This window comes from Taudactylus pleione, unplaced genomic scaffold (assembly GCF_031769625.1).
Source record: "Taudactylus pleione unplaced genomic scaffold, aTauple2 ptg000019l, whole genome shotgun sequence".
Classification (NCBI taxonomy): Eukaryota; Metazoa; Chordata; class Amphibia; order Anura; family Myobatrachidae; genus Taudactylus; species Taudactylus pleione.
This window is the reverse complement of record NW_028284421.1, coordinates 7,794,289-7,811,250: the sequence shown is the minus strand read 5'-3', so window position 1 is coordinate 7,811,250 and position 16,962 is coordinate 7,794,289. Positions and strand designations below refer to the sequence as shown.

Sequence of the window (16,962 nt, the reverse complement as noted above, 5' to 3'; positions counted from 1 at the left end):
CAGAGTAAGTAATATATACATGGCATTATAACAGTTACATAGTTTGAACATTTATACAAACGCAAAAAAATGCAAATGAACTTCCAATCTAAAGTAAAGATGATTGAAGTTTACCAAGAAGGGATTTGTCCAGGAGTCAGAGACCAAGACCACAAGCACATAAAGCTGGGATTGGAATTTGAGTCTCCATTCCTGAAAACCCAAATCATGTAGTTAATATCTATATTATAAAAGAGAAAAATATCCAGAACACTATAAAACACTTTATAAACATATACATCTGTGGATAAACTACATTGCCCGACGGCCACTGCGTCTTTATTTCTCCAGCTATCCAGTATTATTCCCTAGGGGAGCAGTGACGCTCACTCATATACTGCCAGTGATTGGCTAGGGTAGAGCTTAGTTTTCCATTTATGGACAGGGACAGCCCGGACTGGTGCATTGGTTTTCATTGTAAATCTCATGACTGATCGAGAGGAGGAAAAGAAAAAAAAAAAAATCAGCCGGAGCAGTGTAATTTCAGTATCCACTGGGGAGAGACTCAGTAGAGCAGACAGACAGATCCTCTTCCAGGAACTGAGAGCACGACTCCACGTCTGCCAGAGACAGGGAGGCACTCACACAGCCAGCCTCCTCTGCTGCACTCAGTCTCTGCTGCTGCTGTACTCTGCCTACCTGGATGGGGACAGTCCCGTCACCCTGTGTCTCCTTCAGGATCTCTTTATGCTAGCCTCACACGGGATATATTCATTAAAGAAATACTTCTAGCCACACATCTGCTAGCTGTTCCTTCTTATAGTAATCCTGCACAATGGTAAGTGTTGAGTATTCATGTACATTCTGTATTAGCATCCTGTGAGCTGTGTTTTCAGTTTGTGTTTTATGTGATGCCATTTGACCTATGTCTGCATTTTATTTATTTATAATCCTATACTTACCGTTTTTTCCCCAGTAGTATCAATTATGTTATACACTTTGTAACAAATATCAGCTTGTACACGTTTGCTACAGTAGTAATATTTTCTGTAGCATTTCTGGTTGATTGAACTCTTGCAACAGCCTCATATGATGCTTTCAGTAATGATGTGCAAAAGGAAGTTACAGAGTGTGTTTCAGTAATTAATTTTTCACTAGCTGCATAGGTTATTTTAGACTTTACAATGTTTGTTTCTAGCAAATCTTTAACTGTATGTAACATAAAAAAAAAATCTATTTTTAAAACCTATACAAGAGGCTCCCATGTGAAGGTTGATAATATACCTGGCTATGGTGTGTTTGGTCACTTCCCAGAGCCATATAGAGGAACAATACTGGGGGAAGTAAATAAGAGCAAGAAATATGTGTGATCCTTGGGAGTACCTGCAGGAAATACTGTACACGCTGTTCATGAGCTACTAGAGAGCAGCCCTGTGTGTTCCCTCCCAGTCACTAGAGTAACAGGCTCCATAGGAACATATTGTATGTGTCATGACTGGTCTCTTCATTGCACCATTACATTTTAACAAATCTATCCTCACTGACATCAAATGCAATACTAATATATATTCACACCCTTACATTCTGCTTAACAATTAATTAAAAGCACTGTATATACTCTTATCCGTGAGACGATAAAAGGTTGTTGCTGCTGCAGTATTTAGTACAGCACTATTACATTGGTCAACATTTTATTTGTGATTTTTGTTGTCTTTATTTTCTGTTTGTTTTCTTTCTTGTGAAGTAATTGTAGCGACAAAGCCAAGCATGTAATTAGGAGCTTGGATAAATGATTTTGGGAGTCTTCAGTTTCTTTATCAATATTATTATTGTTCTTATTACAGTTGTTATTGTTTATTATATTCATGTAAAATGATAGGTTGGTGCTGTTGCATAAAATTATGCTGATTGTACACAGACCACAAAGCCGTAACTAGACTTTTTGGTGCCCTGTGTCAGAAAAAGCATTAGCGCCCCCCTAATTTTTCAAAGGGACATAATGCACCCAAAAAAGGGCCATGGCTTCATGGGGAAGGGCCAGGGAAGAGATAGGGGAGGCCAGGAGATGCTGGGGATGAAATAAGAGGAAACTACAAGTGAGAATGATAATAAACCGCAATTTGACAGGCCCAAACAGTGCCCCCTGACCTGTAGTGCCCTGTGCGATGGCACCGTCCGCACTACCCTAGCTATGGCCCTGTGTGACCATACTACCGGCCACTGAAAAAAGCCTGCAATGAAACCTAATCATTTCCTTGTATGTCATATACAAAATGGGTGTCTGACCTTTGAGATTGTGCATTGCACTATTCTGTCACTTTTTCCCTCCGTACATTGTTTAGTCACAGTATTGATAAGGGGATTATCTGATTATTTCAACCATTTATTAGCATTGGACATATCATGTTACTGGTAGGCAATATAACCAGCTCAGTACATTAGCTAGGGGCCCTCTGTGTGTTAGCCAGGGGAAGTTTAAAGTCTGCTGACTGTTCTTTTTCATGAAGTACCTTCATAGTCTGAGCAGACATCTGGATATTTTTATAAGCAGGCAAACTGTAAACTGACATCACGAAATAGCAGTGAAGTCACATCTGTGGACGTAAAGCTTGTTTCCCTGGTGGGTAAAGAGTTAATTCCCTGCCTCTTATTTTTTTTTTTATATAAAGCCAGGCATATCTACTTAAAGAAAATGCCATCTTTGTGTTCTCCACCTTCCGTACTGTACTTCTTTATACTGTTTCCCACTGGGTGAATGGATATAGTGTTTTTGCAGAACACATAGCTGGGTGTAAGCTGCTGCATGTCCATTTGCCCACCTTAATTTCCTGAATGACTTAGAGCTGCTTCTTGGGAGATGGTTGGTGGTGGGACACTCATCACACACAGTTATATCCAGAATGATTACCTCTAGAAACCATTACTAAGCAAATAAATACATAAAATGTCACTTTGCCTGCCTCATGCTTCTGCTATAAAAACTCCAGTATTGTTTATAGTAGGTGAAACTACATAGCATCTATTACTCACACAGCAGGAAAATCCTATGTGACACTGATGCAGTACTCGGTGTCAGATGATAGGAGCAGGGGGTGTGTCCGTAATAACCTGCCACAGGTGTGTTGTTGTCCCTGTGAGACTCATGCTGTATGTGTTCACACCCAAGGCTATTTCTAGGTACATCCGCTTTCTGCCAGAGAATTGATTCTGTGATTAGTTATGGAGAACTGCAGACATGACACAGGTAGTCTGCTTCATGTGACACAATCTAGTCAAATTCAATGCAGCAACGAGGACTAGGGTTCTAAAACTTTTACTAATCTAGTAAATGCTAAAGTGTACTTGTTGACCCAGACTGTAAGGTTTTTGAAATGTCTTAGGCTACACTGGTGTCTTTTAAACCCATGTCCCCTTGTTCTATATTTTTTGGCAGGTACATGGAGGAAAGACTGAAACATTGATCTGTATGGAAAGACACTGGACAGTGTGCAAGAGGGCTTTACCAAAGCGGATGACTTAATAGGGGTAGTAGAAAATGGAACATGCTCTAAGTTCCCCCAATCCCTGTTCCATCATCCGTTCTAGTAAAACAGTTATGTGCACTATACTATGGTCTGTCCATATATGACGATGCTCTCTATGTAAGTAGCCAACTCTCCTCCATTTACCTGCCAAAAAAATGAAACCAATGACAGAGCGCTGAAAAGCTATCCATATGCACACTTTCGTTACAGATCCGTGTTCACCTGTAACCTCGAACACTCTAATGTGATGTTCTGTCGTCTGTCCACCAACAGCGCAGACCACTAATGACTAACAAATGAAAGGAAGAGATAAATGAAACCTAAATAATAGAATACAAAACTGGAACGAATCATTTCTGCTACGCTGCAAGTGTTTATATCAAAAGGAATATGTACAGTGTAACTGCATGCTCATGTACACTAGATTCATATCCTATGTGGAGGTTTTTGGTAAAACTGTCATATCCTTTTGGCAGCCATGTTCTATACAGTCCTGTCTGTCACAAGTGTATGTGTGTTACCATCAACAATAATCTTAGGTAGCTGATAATAGATACAAATATACAGTACTTTATTACAGGTGATAATGTATTTTAATATAGGTGTTGCTAACACACACATTGAATGAAAATATATATATGTGTGTGTGTGTCTCTGTATACTCTTGGGTGTGCAGTCACGCCCTGATATATACGCACACCAGTAACTGCAGTGAATGCATAGAGCATTGTGTTGTGTGACATAAACATTCAGTCGTTTTATTTGTATTAACTTTTCAATGCCTTTTCTGCTCAGATGCTGGAGCACAGCACAGTGGCTAGCATTGGTGATGCTCACTCCTGGGTTTATAGGTTAAATTCCAAACAGGGCCCATCTGTGTGAAGTTTGTATGGTTTCCTGTAGTAGTTAACTAGTTTCTGACAGAATGGAGCCTAGTGTGGGTTTGTGTGTTAGGGAACAGATTTTAAGCTCCAATGGGGCATGGACTTGTGTGAATGGTTACTTATGGATTTATTAAAGGTCAAACGTAAACGCAGTTGCAGCTCTTTTTTGTCCGCAATTGAATCTTCAGTTTGCATGCACGTGTTTTCGCAATGCATGTCCTTTTTTTTTAGGCGATTGACGGACCTTCAATTATGTATAACTAGGAGACTGGGGCTGGAAAAAGTGTGCAGATGCAGCCAAAGTCCAGTAGGGATGCAGTCAGGAAGCCGACGATCAAAATGCCGACCGCCGACTTTCCGACTGTCAAATCCCAGCAGGGTACTAATGACAGGTGTCAAAATCCCGACGCCCGTCATTACACCTATGCCGGGAGCCTGACGCCCGGCATACCAAACAAAGGTAAGCCAGGCGCGGACAGCTGCGGAGGGGGAGGGTTAGATTTTAGGAGGGACTTGGGGTTAGGCACCCCCCCCCCCGGGAGGGTTAGGTTTAGGCTAGGGGAAGGGGGGGGTTAGGGTTAGGCACCCCCGGGGGGAGGTAAGGCACTCCCCTGGGAGACATAGGTTTAGGCTGCAGGGAAGAGGAGTTTAGGTTTAGGCACTTTGAGGGGGGTTAGGGTTAGGCACTGGGGGGAGGTTAGAGTTAGGCACCCCTAAGGGAGGGTTAGCGTAGGGTTAGGGGTACTTGCCAAAATCAGCTGTTGGGATCTTCACCCCTGCTGGGCTTCCACTGTCGGGAATGCCGCCGGTGGTATTACATACTGATTCCGTCCAGTAAGGGCATGGTGTTAGTCTGACTTGCAGATGCTAGAACTCTGGTGTAAGTTGCACACTGATGATGGCTGCATTTGATTGGTTGCACAGATTTAAAACGCACACATTTATGCAAACACAGGAAAACTTCTGCAGCTGTGTTTTAATAGTCACTTTATACTGCAAGCACACTTGTTTTACACATACTTGGTTGGGGAAGCCTACATATGTTTTTTTTTTTTTAAAGTGTAGTCGTAAAAAAAAAAAAATCTAAATTAAATTTGCATTTGGTTCGGTTAAAAGGCTCCAAGGCATGATGATATTGAGCACAGTGTAGCTATACCTTCAGTTGTATTCCAGCTGTATCTAACTTTGAAGCGTGAAAGCAAGGCGACCACAGCTACAAACTTCTGAATGCGACCAACCTAAATAGTTTGGTAAAAGCATACCTTCCAACCATCCTGACTTTGGCGGGACAGTCTCTCTTTTGAACACTGTCCCATCGTCCCACCTGCTTAGCAGAGCAGCGGTGAATAGATGCCGTGTGACATCTATTCCATAAAGCGAGGGACTGGGGACATGCCCTGCAGCTCCCAGAGTGATGCCCCCAGCGTAACAAAAAGAGGGGTGTGGCTCAGGGGAACAGCGTTTTCTGTGAGACCACAACTCCTTTTCAGACGTGAACCCCACAGTCCCAAATCCTTTTTCAAAGAAGTTGGGAGGTATAGAAAAGGTGGCACTTTTTTTTTTTGCAGATGCATTTTGCTTCCAACTCTGAATAAGGCCATAGTTTCTGTACAGGACAGTGTAATACGATTGTCACTACATGCCCTTTGTGTATCATATCAGTGAAGAGGTCAGTGATTTTAATATCTGGATGCCACCACACCATTGCTTGTACCACTAATTACTGTATAAGACACTTGGGGGGGGGGGATGTACTAAGCTTCGGAGAGTGAGAAACTACCAGCCACTCAGCTCCTGTCATGTTACAGGCTGTGTTTGAAAAATGACAGGAGCTGATTGGTAGTTTATCACTCTCCAGTTTATCACTTTCCAGAGCTTAGTACATTTGCCCCTTGTTGTGTCTGGATTATACTAAGATAATGGCATGGGTAGTGCAGTTATAAATTGACTGTTATACGGCGAGCGGTATATTGAGACACTGTTGCCAAATGGGCTATTACATTGTTTCAAAGAATCATAGTCTCATAACTTCTGCAATCATATAGCGCTACAATTAAAGAATCTGGTGACTGGGACTAGAGACGTTCTCCTCACTGAGAACTTTTAAATATCCATTTTTTTCCCCTCAAATAGTAGAGTATAATGGTGCGTACACACGGTATGATTAAACTGGATGATTTGAACGATAACGATATTGTTATTGTTCAAATCGTCCAGTTTTTGGCCGCTTCCAACCCACCAACGATGCACGGGCACGTATGGATATCGATATCGTCCAAGTTACTGTAGGGACCTGCAATTGTTGCCCGTGGTCTTTATAGTTGTTAGTGAGTTGGTGGTGTGCTGGATGATCAATATCGATCATCCAGCACACCAGGAGGTTGCAGGACTATCGGACAACAATATCGTTGTCTGATCGCTCCGTGTGTACGGAGCTTAACGCTTGTCGAAATATAACCTCTTGCCACTGTTCCCTTATTTTTATTGTTGCAACAATAATTTTTGTCTAGGTACCTAGCATGTGAGCAGTGCTATATCACTCTATATCCACAAGATATTCCATTTTATTTTATACTAAATTATTACCCTGTGAATTTTTTTTTTTAATTGCTGTATAATATTTATATATACTGTTTGATGTTTAAAAACATGCTAATTACATTAGCAAAACAGAGTGTTTGGGTAATTGTTCACATAGATGCATGCACTAGCGCAGTTAATACTTTTCTAGAACAATTTTTGTGAAAGTTTGCACACCTTCTTGCAATTAACAGTGGATGTGCACTATTGCATCAATGGTCAAGCGCCAGTGACAACCTTTTCTATCTAATTTCTAGGGGTGGCTAAGATGTCTGAAATTAGTGGCTGATGACCCGTTCTTCAGTAAAGTGTTACTTTAGCAATTGTACTGTAGTCCTGTTCAAGCGATTTGTATCTCCACCTGGTGACAACATTTGTAACTTTTAGATAAATGGCTAGCGCACCTTCTGAAGGACCTGTTGTCCAAATTGCACATCATTACAGATGAATCCACATAAATCTTTGCTCAAATTGTGTCAAAGACTCTGAGACTTGGCTATGCCAAGCATCAATCAAGTGACTTATTTTTAAAGTATGTGTCTTATTCACACCACTAATGTGACAAAAGTACAACATACAGTTATCCTGAACATTGACTCTGGCAACTTGTATAGCTTATGTATGTGACTCAGATGATTATCTGGGTAAAAAGGCAAAAGACAGAGGGCCTGATTCAGAGGTGCTCACTCTGAATCAGGGCAGCTGTTTTTAAAAAAAAAAAAAAAAAACCCCGGCCTCCTGGCCACACACTAAGCTTTGGGTGATCACCCACAGCTATTGCGAGCAGCCAGGTGATGGTCGCGACCATCGGGCTTGCGACGAGACCCTTGTGGTAGGGTCTTGTTCCCGCAAGCCCCAGTGAGCTTCCTGCTCTAATAGAGCAGGAAGCTCACTACTGACATCAGGAGTGATGTCAGTAGGACCGCCCTCAAACGGCAGGCGTTCCTTCAGGAATGCCTCCGTTTGACCAGCCACACCCCCCCCCCCCTCCCTGCCTACAAAACGGGACGTGCTGTCGATCAACATCAACAGCTGCCCCGGAGCGAGAAAATTTCTCACTCGCTCCAGGGCTCGCGCATGCACAGCGCCCCACCATCGACCCGCTTGCAAGCGGGTCTGAATCAGGCCCAGGGTTCCAATACGAGTGGCCCACGCCATTCCTCATTATGCTTAATTAATCTGCAACTTTATACTAATTCCTTTGCGTGAAAAGTACTAATCTACTGGGAGCGGCTTTGTGTGTCAACAATGCGAATTATATGCAAAATTCAGAAAAAAGTACAAATCTATACACATGTCGGAGCTTCTAAGTGTGCCATATGGTGCAAAAATGCTAGGTGAATGAGCACACATCTGTATGTGCGTTAGAACTTGCTGTACGGTGCTCTAAGTAGGGATACTTTTAATTTTAACAACCGTGTAGGTCTGAAAAGTAGTAGTAAAAATGAACCTGTACTCCCTTGACACGAGGTCAGACAGCACACGTTATGGCTGCAAAGAAAACGTATAGATAGTAGCGAGTAAAACACCTTTCCTACACTCCCTTCCATTCAGATCCATTTGCCCATCTAATTGTCTACATACTGGACCTGCTTAGAAACCATACCAGAGGAGCAGCTTTAATATGCCTGGTGCACATAACTTTATTTACATGATGCGCGTTTACACTCTCAGACCAGTAGTCCATATTTAATGGCACTTGTGTATAGAACCCAATTATGTTGTGCAGAGTTTTTGTGTTGTTTTTTTTTAATTCATAAACCCCAGTAACAGGAGTTCATTTTTGATTTACACTTGTCTTTATGTCAATCATCCCATGATATCTGGATAATGATGGTTCTTAGTATAGCAAAGTACAATAACAATGCAGACTTTTTGGCATAGTGGTAAACAGTGGATTTTAGTAGAACACATGTATACCATAGCTGTATGGATTTTAGAACCCAACCTTGTTCTCAAAGTCTTGTCATTGAAGTCTGCGAGACACATTGTTGCTGAGAACATGAAACTGATAACAAGCACTGTGCCTTTAGGCATACTAGGTTTCTACGAGGGTGAGTCAAAAATGATCCGCATTCTGGCTGTAGAATTTTTTTTTTTTTAATTAACTTTCGGAAACATTTTTTGAGTATACAAACAAAATACACCTGCTTAGTAATTGCTTCATTTACCAATATCTCTAGATTGTCTGACTAACAAATCTTCGCTCACACACTGTATGTGAGTACCAAATGTATAGAGATGTATAAAGTACTGTGTCAAAAATGAGACTGCGCGGCGGATCGAAAATCTTTACTTTGTAAAAAATTAATTTTAGGAAAGCCATTAGTAGTGCGATCAGTTGTGCATCTCGTTTGTCTGCAGTGCACATAAACCGATGGGTTCCTTTTTCTGCTTTTTGAAGTTAGTTCATGCAGACTGTTTGCACAGGGGGATTGTGGTCTATGTTGGGAATACACATCTGCATATATAAAAAAAAAACATTACACCAAAGTGCTGCCTATTATCACTGTTGGATCATCTTTTTAATTCATTACAACCTTTTCATTTTTTTTTAACTGCCCTAAATATCCTGTCTCCGCTCCATGACATTCTGTAGGATACACTGTCCTGCAAAACATCTGTTTTTCGCGTTAGGTGCAGATTCAGGTACATTGCTGAGGTTACCTTGCATTCAAAAAGGAGTTGTAATGAGTGCAGTCATGTGTTGAACAATTTGGCATACATTTGGTTTTTAAGTCATGTCCCCTCGCACAGATTTAAAAGATCCACACATTTCCCACTGTCATTGCACTACACCGTGGTCATCCATATCTACTTCTGATATCATTCAAGACCAATGAGTGCTCTTGCATAGCCCTGAATGATCCCAGAACACCTGAAGTGAGATTTGGATGGGGTTGGTGGTTTTTCTCTGCAGTAGGTGGCTGGTTGCAGGGCCATAAGAACATGCTGGGCAGCACCCCCCTTTCCCGGAGAACAAATCCTGCCTATAGAGGCTGATTTTCTCTCTACCAAACACAACCCTAATTTGTAAATAGCTGCCTGGACTATGAATTCTTACCCTGGATGCTAGTTACTAGTAGGTTCGCCAGTGGCAGATCTACATTTTTGGGACCCTGAAGCTTGAACTATTATGGGGGCCCCTTTGCAACCAGCTATGTTAGGGCAACATCCAACAAGGTCCAAAGGACCTTGCTGTCCTTGCAATGACATTGAGGCCCAAATGGTGGAGATGTAGAAACCCCCCAGAGAGTGAGAGACTGGTGATAGATCACATACAAAACCAAAAATTACTCACCTCTTCTGTAGGATCCCAGCTATTGATCCTCCTGAGTGGGATCTCTGGAATCCCCAGAGTCAGGTCTCTCCCACCACGCTGCGTCCTCCCAGCTCTGAGCTGCATGCCATCCCTCAGTCAGCCCAGCTTTTAGTTTGTGGTCAGCACTGCAGGGCCAACTTCTGGCATATGGGACAGCACAAATGGAGATGGGAGCTTCGAGTGGCACCTGACAGCACTGCATTCAGCAGTGACACTGACAGCTGCTCTCTATTCTGTGCCCAGCTGGCTCATAAGAGCCATCCTCTGGTCGGAGCTGTAGATAGACTGTCTGCCTGCCAGTACTGATCAGGATGGGTTTCTGGGTACTCAGAAACCCTCTCTACATACACTACTGTAGAGAATATTCTAAGATCAATATTAAGTACTTCAACCCATCGGCTTATGATTCTATCACTAAAATAACCTTATTTTAATAACACACTTAAAAAAACTCCATTGATTTTGTTGAAAAATTCACTCATTAAAATAAAAAATTGCTTCAGGGTTCCTCCAGGGTTATGGGCCCTGAAGCTTAAACTTCATTAGTTTCACAGTAGATCTGCCTCTGATATTTGCAATTTAGCACTGTGATCTCTCTAACTAACCTGTACAGCAGCCACCTATGTAGATCTGTCCTACAAATGTTATATGACTAGGGACAAGCAGGAGCAGTGTTTTGGAGATTTCACTATAGAATGCATTTACATAGCAGAGCAGGTGGTGAGTTAATTCCTATCTGAATTGCACATGTGTTGAATAGGTTGTATGCTCTACACAATGAATAAATAGCAGCTGGACTTGCAACCACTGACTAGTAGAGATTGAGGGCTCCATTTACTAACAAGTTTGAGCTGTTGAGACCCGTTAATGAAGAAATGTAACAGTTGTTGAAATTTATTAAAGTATGGAATGACGCTATTTAGTAGTGCATCACCCATGACATGAGATGGAAACCTTTTATTTAGTAACGAGCGGTAAAGCTTAGACGGGGCACCTGTCAACTGTTCTGATCCATGATATAGTCTCCTAAATCAATATTCTCCTGTCTCATTTAAACATATAGTAATAATAAATTTTCACTATTATCACAGTTATAACCCACAATGCTCTAGAAGTCATATAGCGTTATATTTGTCTTTGGCTGAGAAGTAAAGGATAGTTAACAAAAAATCCTTGACAGGCATTGGCACCAAGGTGCCTGTCCCAGGAAGAGGTTTGCAGTAAATCGATAGCTATCATCATCACTTTACTACCAGCTTTGACATTGTGCATGCCCGTAACAAATCTGCAATACCTAGTAGAGGAGAAGCATTAAGGCTCCAAGTGAGGGATAAGATGATCCCTCTCCGGAAATGGTCTCCCCATAGGGTTGAAACAGATCACAAGACCTGGTGCTGATGATAACTATCAGGCTCAAGATCCGAAAAGCTAATAGGGTCCATACATCAGCAATCGGGAAAATAAAAATCAACAATCTAATTTTTTTCCCTTTGATATCACGATTCTCCAATCCCCCCAATCTGCGTCCATACATTACAGGTAGTTTTCAGTTATTTGCAGATCATTTTCAGCAAAGAACAGATCTGCCAATCGTGAAAGGCCCATAATTTTACTAGTAACTGTCAGACTATTGTCTTATCAGTACCATACACTAGGAGGGATATTTACTAAAGGTCGATTTTGTATTTCTGGGTCTAAATCATACATTTACTAAATGGATGATTTTTGACATCATTTTTTAAAATAATGTCAAAAATCATCGGTCAGTAAATGTGTGAATTAACTGAAAGTTGATTTGGGTCGATTTTTTTTTTTTTTTTTTTCTTTCATTCGAATTTTGGTCAATGTTTTGACGATTATTGGTCGATTTTGTGGTTCAAAGTCTAAATCGCAGATTCAAGAGATTATTTTTTTTTTTTCACATTTAAAAAAATAAATGTAAAAAATCATCTGTTGGTAAATGTGTGATTTAGACCCTGAAACACAAAATCGATTCAACATCGTCCAAAAATAAACCAAAATCTACTTTTAGTAAATATACCCCCATGAATCTTTAGCCTAGATTAATTAGTGAAATTCAACACGCTGGACAGCCTAATTTACCAATTCCCATCACTTTGTGGACAGAATCTGAATCAAAATACATTGCATTTATGTTTTTACTCAACCCTCTGCAAAACAGGGATTTGCCCCAATTGAATGATGATTTATGGGCTCCTTAAGATTTCCAGGGCATAGTGAATTGGCCCAGAACAAAGTCCCGATTGAGATTAAGGTGGACTGTTGACTGCTGTGTTAGTTTGCTAATACAGAAGTGATTCCTGATATCTTGAGAAAAAAAAATAATTGCAGTGATATTACACACTCATAAATAGACACTTGAGAGTAATGTTAAATAAAATAATTAGTATTATCTTTTATCTAAACACAGGCTTTTCCTACTTGTGTTCTGTGCGCCTGATTCATTACGGTATGCAATATAGCGTACATATGCAGTTCAGTGCGATAGTATGCTAATCCATAGCGATCGCAATGGCGCTGCAGCACTACATAAGGATGCCCACTTTACTTTACACGCACATCCGTAATGTTTAGCAAGACTGCAAAAACATTGGTACAATCGAGTACCATCGGACCCATACTCACAGTTAAGGCAGGTCAGACCTTACTCGGGAATTGCTTACTTCAGCGCATGCAATGAGGCCTCAGGCTGCGTAGGGTATCGCAGTGGATAATTTATGCACGCCTATGCAAGGGCGTTCAAACGCACTGGCACATCTGTGTTCAACCGACCACCCCCCCCCCCAAACGGCATTTCCTGTCAATCGCTCTGCTATGGGTCTGCGTACTCACTGCAATCGTAGTCCCGACCGCAATGACTGGCTCACGTACACGCACTGTGTTCTTAGAATTTGTCTCACAAGTCACATTAATCTATGGAAAATACACACATGGGCCTTTCCAATTACACTGGTCACCAAGGCTTCCTGCTATAAATATATATATATGCAGCATGCTTTCGTTGCAGAGCCAGGTCTGTGTATTTACATTTAGTTGCTCTGGTTACTTACCATGGTAATCACGTTGTGCGCGGTTGCATCATTGCGCAAGTGCCCTGTCCCGTGTTGATGACGTCATCAGCGGTGTGGTGAGCGGTGTACATTGTCACTATGGGATGTCACTGGGTATAAAGGTATGCACTGTATCTTCTGTCTGTAGTTCTTGATAAAAGTTGCCAGACTGAAACGTTGTTGAACTTTGACCTTCCTGAGTCGTGAGTCTTCTTTACACAAGTCCTGTGAGTGCCGCCGTTATCTCCATACATGTTTGGCAGTTTTTCCATTGGAGGGCACCCGGGCAAGTATCAGCTTTTTGTTGAGTGCCGGCCATTTTTTGTAGTATATATATATATATATATATATATATATTATATGTATGTATGTATGTATGTTCTGGTTACTTGGGCCAAAAGAGGGCACTCACCAGTATAAGTAAAATGAAGGCTTTATTGATTCGCAAGGTGTATCATAAGTCGACGTTTCGACCCCTGAGGATCATTGTCAAGACAGTCCAAAAAGGCATCAGCACAGCATGCAGTCAATAGGTATCAATAAAGCCTTAATTTTACTTATACTGGTGAGTGCCCTCTTTTGGCCCAAGTGACCATAACTTTTTTCACTATTGTTACAGGGACTTCCAGTTACCTTAGTGGAGCACCCCTTTGCTGAATTTTGTTGGTATGTGAGTGCGGACTCTTGGGACTAATATATATATATATATATATATATATATATATATATATATATAATTTACACCAAACCTCCAAATTCGGGACTCCTGCTGTTTGCTGCTCAGTACCTGGGTGCCCCAGTCAATATAATGTATAGTCCTTGAGGTGGCACGTACTAGTACAAACCCACTTGCCAGTCCAGGGTTTTTAGGAAAGTTTTATATCCTAGTAATAATCGACTTTTCAGGGCTTCACAGGGCCCTGTCCTCAGGATAATAGCATGTTGTTATTCTGAGGACGGGGCTCTGTGTAGCCCAGAAACGTTATTTATATATATATATATATATATATATATATATATATATATATATATATATATATATTATTCATTCTGCAGTTATCCTGGTTATCACCACACATGTGCCTAATGATTTATTTTTCACATCTACCTTATGCATTAGTAATCCCTCTGTTTGTTTGTATAAACATATGTCATCTGTGTCTGTTTGTTACCACTTCAAGCCATAGGATTGTGGTTTAGTTGTCCTGTTATTTTTACTGTCCTGACCAAGTTAAATTTAGCAGAGCTCTATAAATAACTCATGTTTCTGGACACAGCAGAAGTTTCAAACTCCCGTGACTTTTGTTATTGTACTTGTTTGTTCCAGGGTTGAATAAGAATATGAAGTTATGTCTTCAAGGGATTGAGAGTCTTCTCAAGATGCTATTGTGCTGACTGTGATAATTTAGCTGCCATTGGGTAATTTGCCTAATTATTACCGTGTGAAGTTATCTCATAATTATGACGCATGTTGTTAAACATGAATAGTGACCAACCAAACCACCATGCTTCAGACACGCTAGTAGCAACTATTACATGTGTGGCCTTATTAGACTTGATCATCACTCCTGTCACTCACACTGAGTATCCCAAAGTTTAAACCTGTATGTGGACAGGATTAGTGTTGTCATTTCATTAGTAGACCAATGGCATTGGGTGACAAAAATGAGTAGTAGTTCACAAATAAATGACACTACAAGAAGTGACAGTAGCTGGCATTGCATTGCTGCATCATAGCACTGAGATGGGATAGGACCTCCAGCAGGACTCCAGGAGTAGGGGTTGTTCTTGGTGTGTACCCAGCTTTACTCACTCACAGATGTGATAATGTGCTTATCAAGGTATCTTTACACAAACAGAAAATCTTCAAGGGAACTGGTACCCTACTGTCACTTTACTGGCTGTGTTTGAAAAATGACAGTTAGGAGCTGATTGGTTGGTGCTACTTACCTCCAATTTTATCTCTCTCCTAGCTTTATTAAATCTCCCCCTTAATTAGTTATCTTTAATTGCTTCTTTCATTTTTTTTTTAATGCCAATTAATTTTATGTATTAAATAGATTTTATTATAGATCCAGCTACTTAAATACAATGGAGGTTTAAAATAAAATTTGATATCACCATAGCACACCAAAATTTTGCCTACATAACCATAACCAATACATTTTTTTGTGGTATACTAATGTTAACACTGCATTACTACCTAGCAATCCTCTTACCACTTCAACCTTGCCTAGGCCACCACACATTTTGGTAATGGCTCTGCGGCCTCTGCAAGCGGGTGGGTACGGGATACCGGCAGTCAGAATCCCGACAAGTATCTGTATCCTATTCCTCCCCAGTGCCTGAACCTAACCTCCCCCTTAGTCCCTAACTCCTAAAGCTAACCCTCTCCCTAGTGCCTAACACTAACCCACCCCCTAATCCCACTACTTACCTAGTGGATTCTGGCGGTCTGGATGCAGGCATTCTGGCAACCGAAATCCTTGCGGTCGGGATATTGACTGCATTCTTCTGCAAAATGTGTAATATGAAAGTGGTAAATATGAAAAAAAAAGATCGCTATTTTTAAATGGGGTATATGCAGGTGGGGACCAATCCTAATCTACAGTTGCTTAATAGTGACTAGTGATTGGTCTTGCTACTCATACAAGCCCTCATCCCACCCACCAGCACCACCCATCCCACAGTTTCATTCAATGGCCAAGGCTCTTAGAGAAATGTCTGGAGGGAGGGCCACCTAGGATAATTATAATGCAGTTCAAAGGCTAAAATCACAATTGTAAGATTGGGCTGTATTTATCCACACTACACTTTTTATGCTACTGCATTATTCTTGTCTAAGATATATGTTGTGTTAATCGGACAGTAGCATTCACCATAACCCTGACCTCTGCCAGCTTAGAGAATGCTTGAGTAGTAGAGACCATATGGTTCACATTAGTGGAACCATATTATTATTATTTTTTTTCAATACACTTTGTACGCCAAGGTAAATACATGGAAAATATGTTGGCTACGTGGTTACAGCTTTAGAAGTCCAAAACCTTGCCTTCAAATTTATATGGAAGTGTTTTTTAAGGCCTCATTCCACTTTGTATTTTCTGCAGTTCAAAGAAACTAGCAGTACTTGTAACATACAATTTGTACAATGTACAAGTGTCTGACCTGTAAAAAAAAAAAAATTCTGGAAAACAAAATGTTATGGTTACTTATTATGTGTTAATTAAAACATTTTTATTCTCAAAAATTAAAGCTGTAAGAAAATTAAAGGGTGGGAGGGGGAGCAGCTATAAACATGAGAAAGTATATTCTAACAGATCATTGGTTACAAAAATATTCGTAATTACACATTGTTTTGTAATCATGAAATTAGACTCTATTGAGCTGGAGAATAGATTTTAAAAAGCGTGGCTGTACAAGGTAGCGGGCTTATGTAGGAGGCCTGGGGGCATGGTCTGAGCCGACAGAACTAGTGCTTTGCGCTGCCCCCTGGCTGAAGACAAACCGTGCCAACCAAGCATTTTAATCCCAAAAATCCCTGGATTGGAGGCTCCAATCCAAGGATTGAAATCCAGACTTTTTTGCCCTAAATCCCGGGA

General features: G+C 40.9%; 1 protein-coding gene across 1 annotated transcript in view; it reads left to right on the top strand.

Annotated features, from left to right (window-relative positions):
* Positions 1 to 461: 461 nt before the first annotated feature.
* The window catches only part of MYO1E (myosin IE), a 155,069-nt gene continuing 138,568 nt past the window's right edge, over positions 462 to 16,962 (top strand). The window contains exon 1 of the mRNA XM_088443212.1: positions 462 to 817. Coding sequence (XP_088299338.1) covers positions 815 to 817 — 3 coding nt within the window. The 5' untranslated portion in view covers positions 462 to 814. The remainder of the gene's footprint in view (positions 818 to 16,962) is intronic.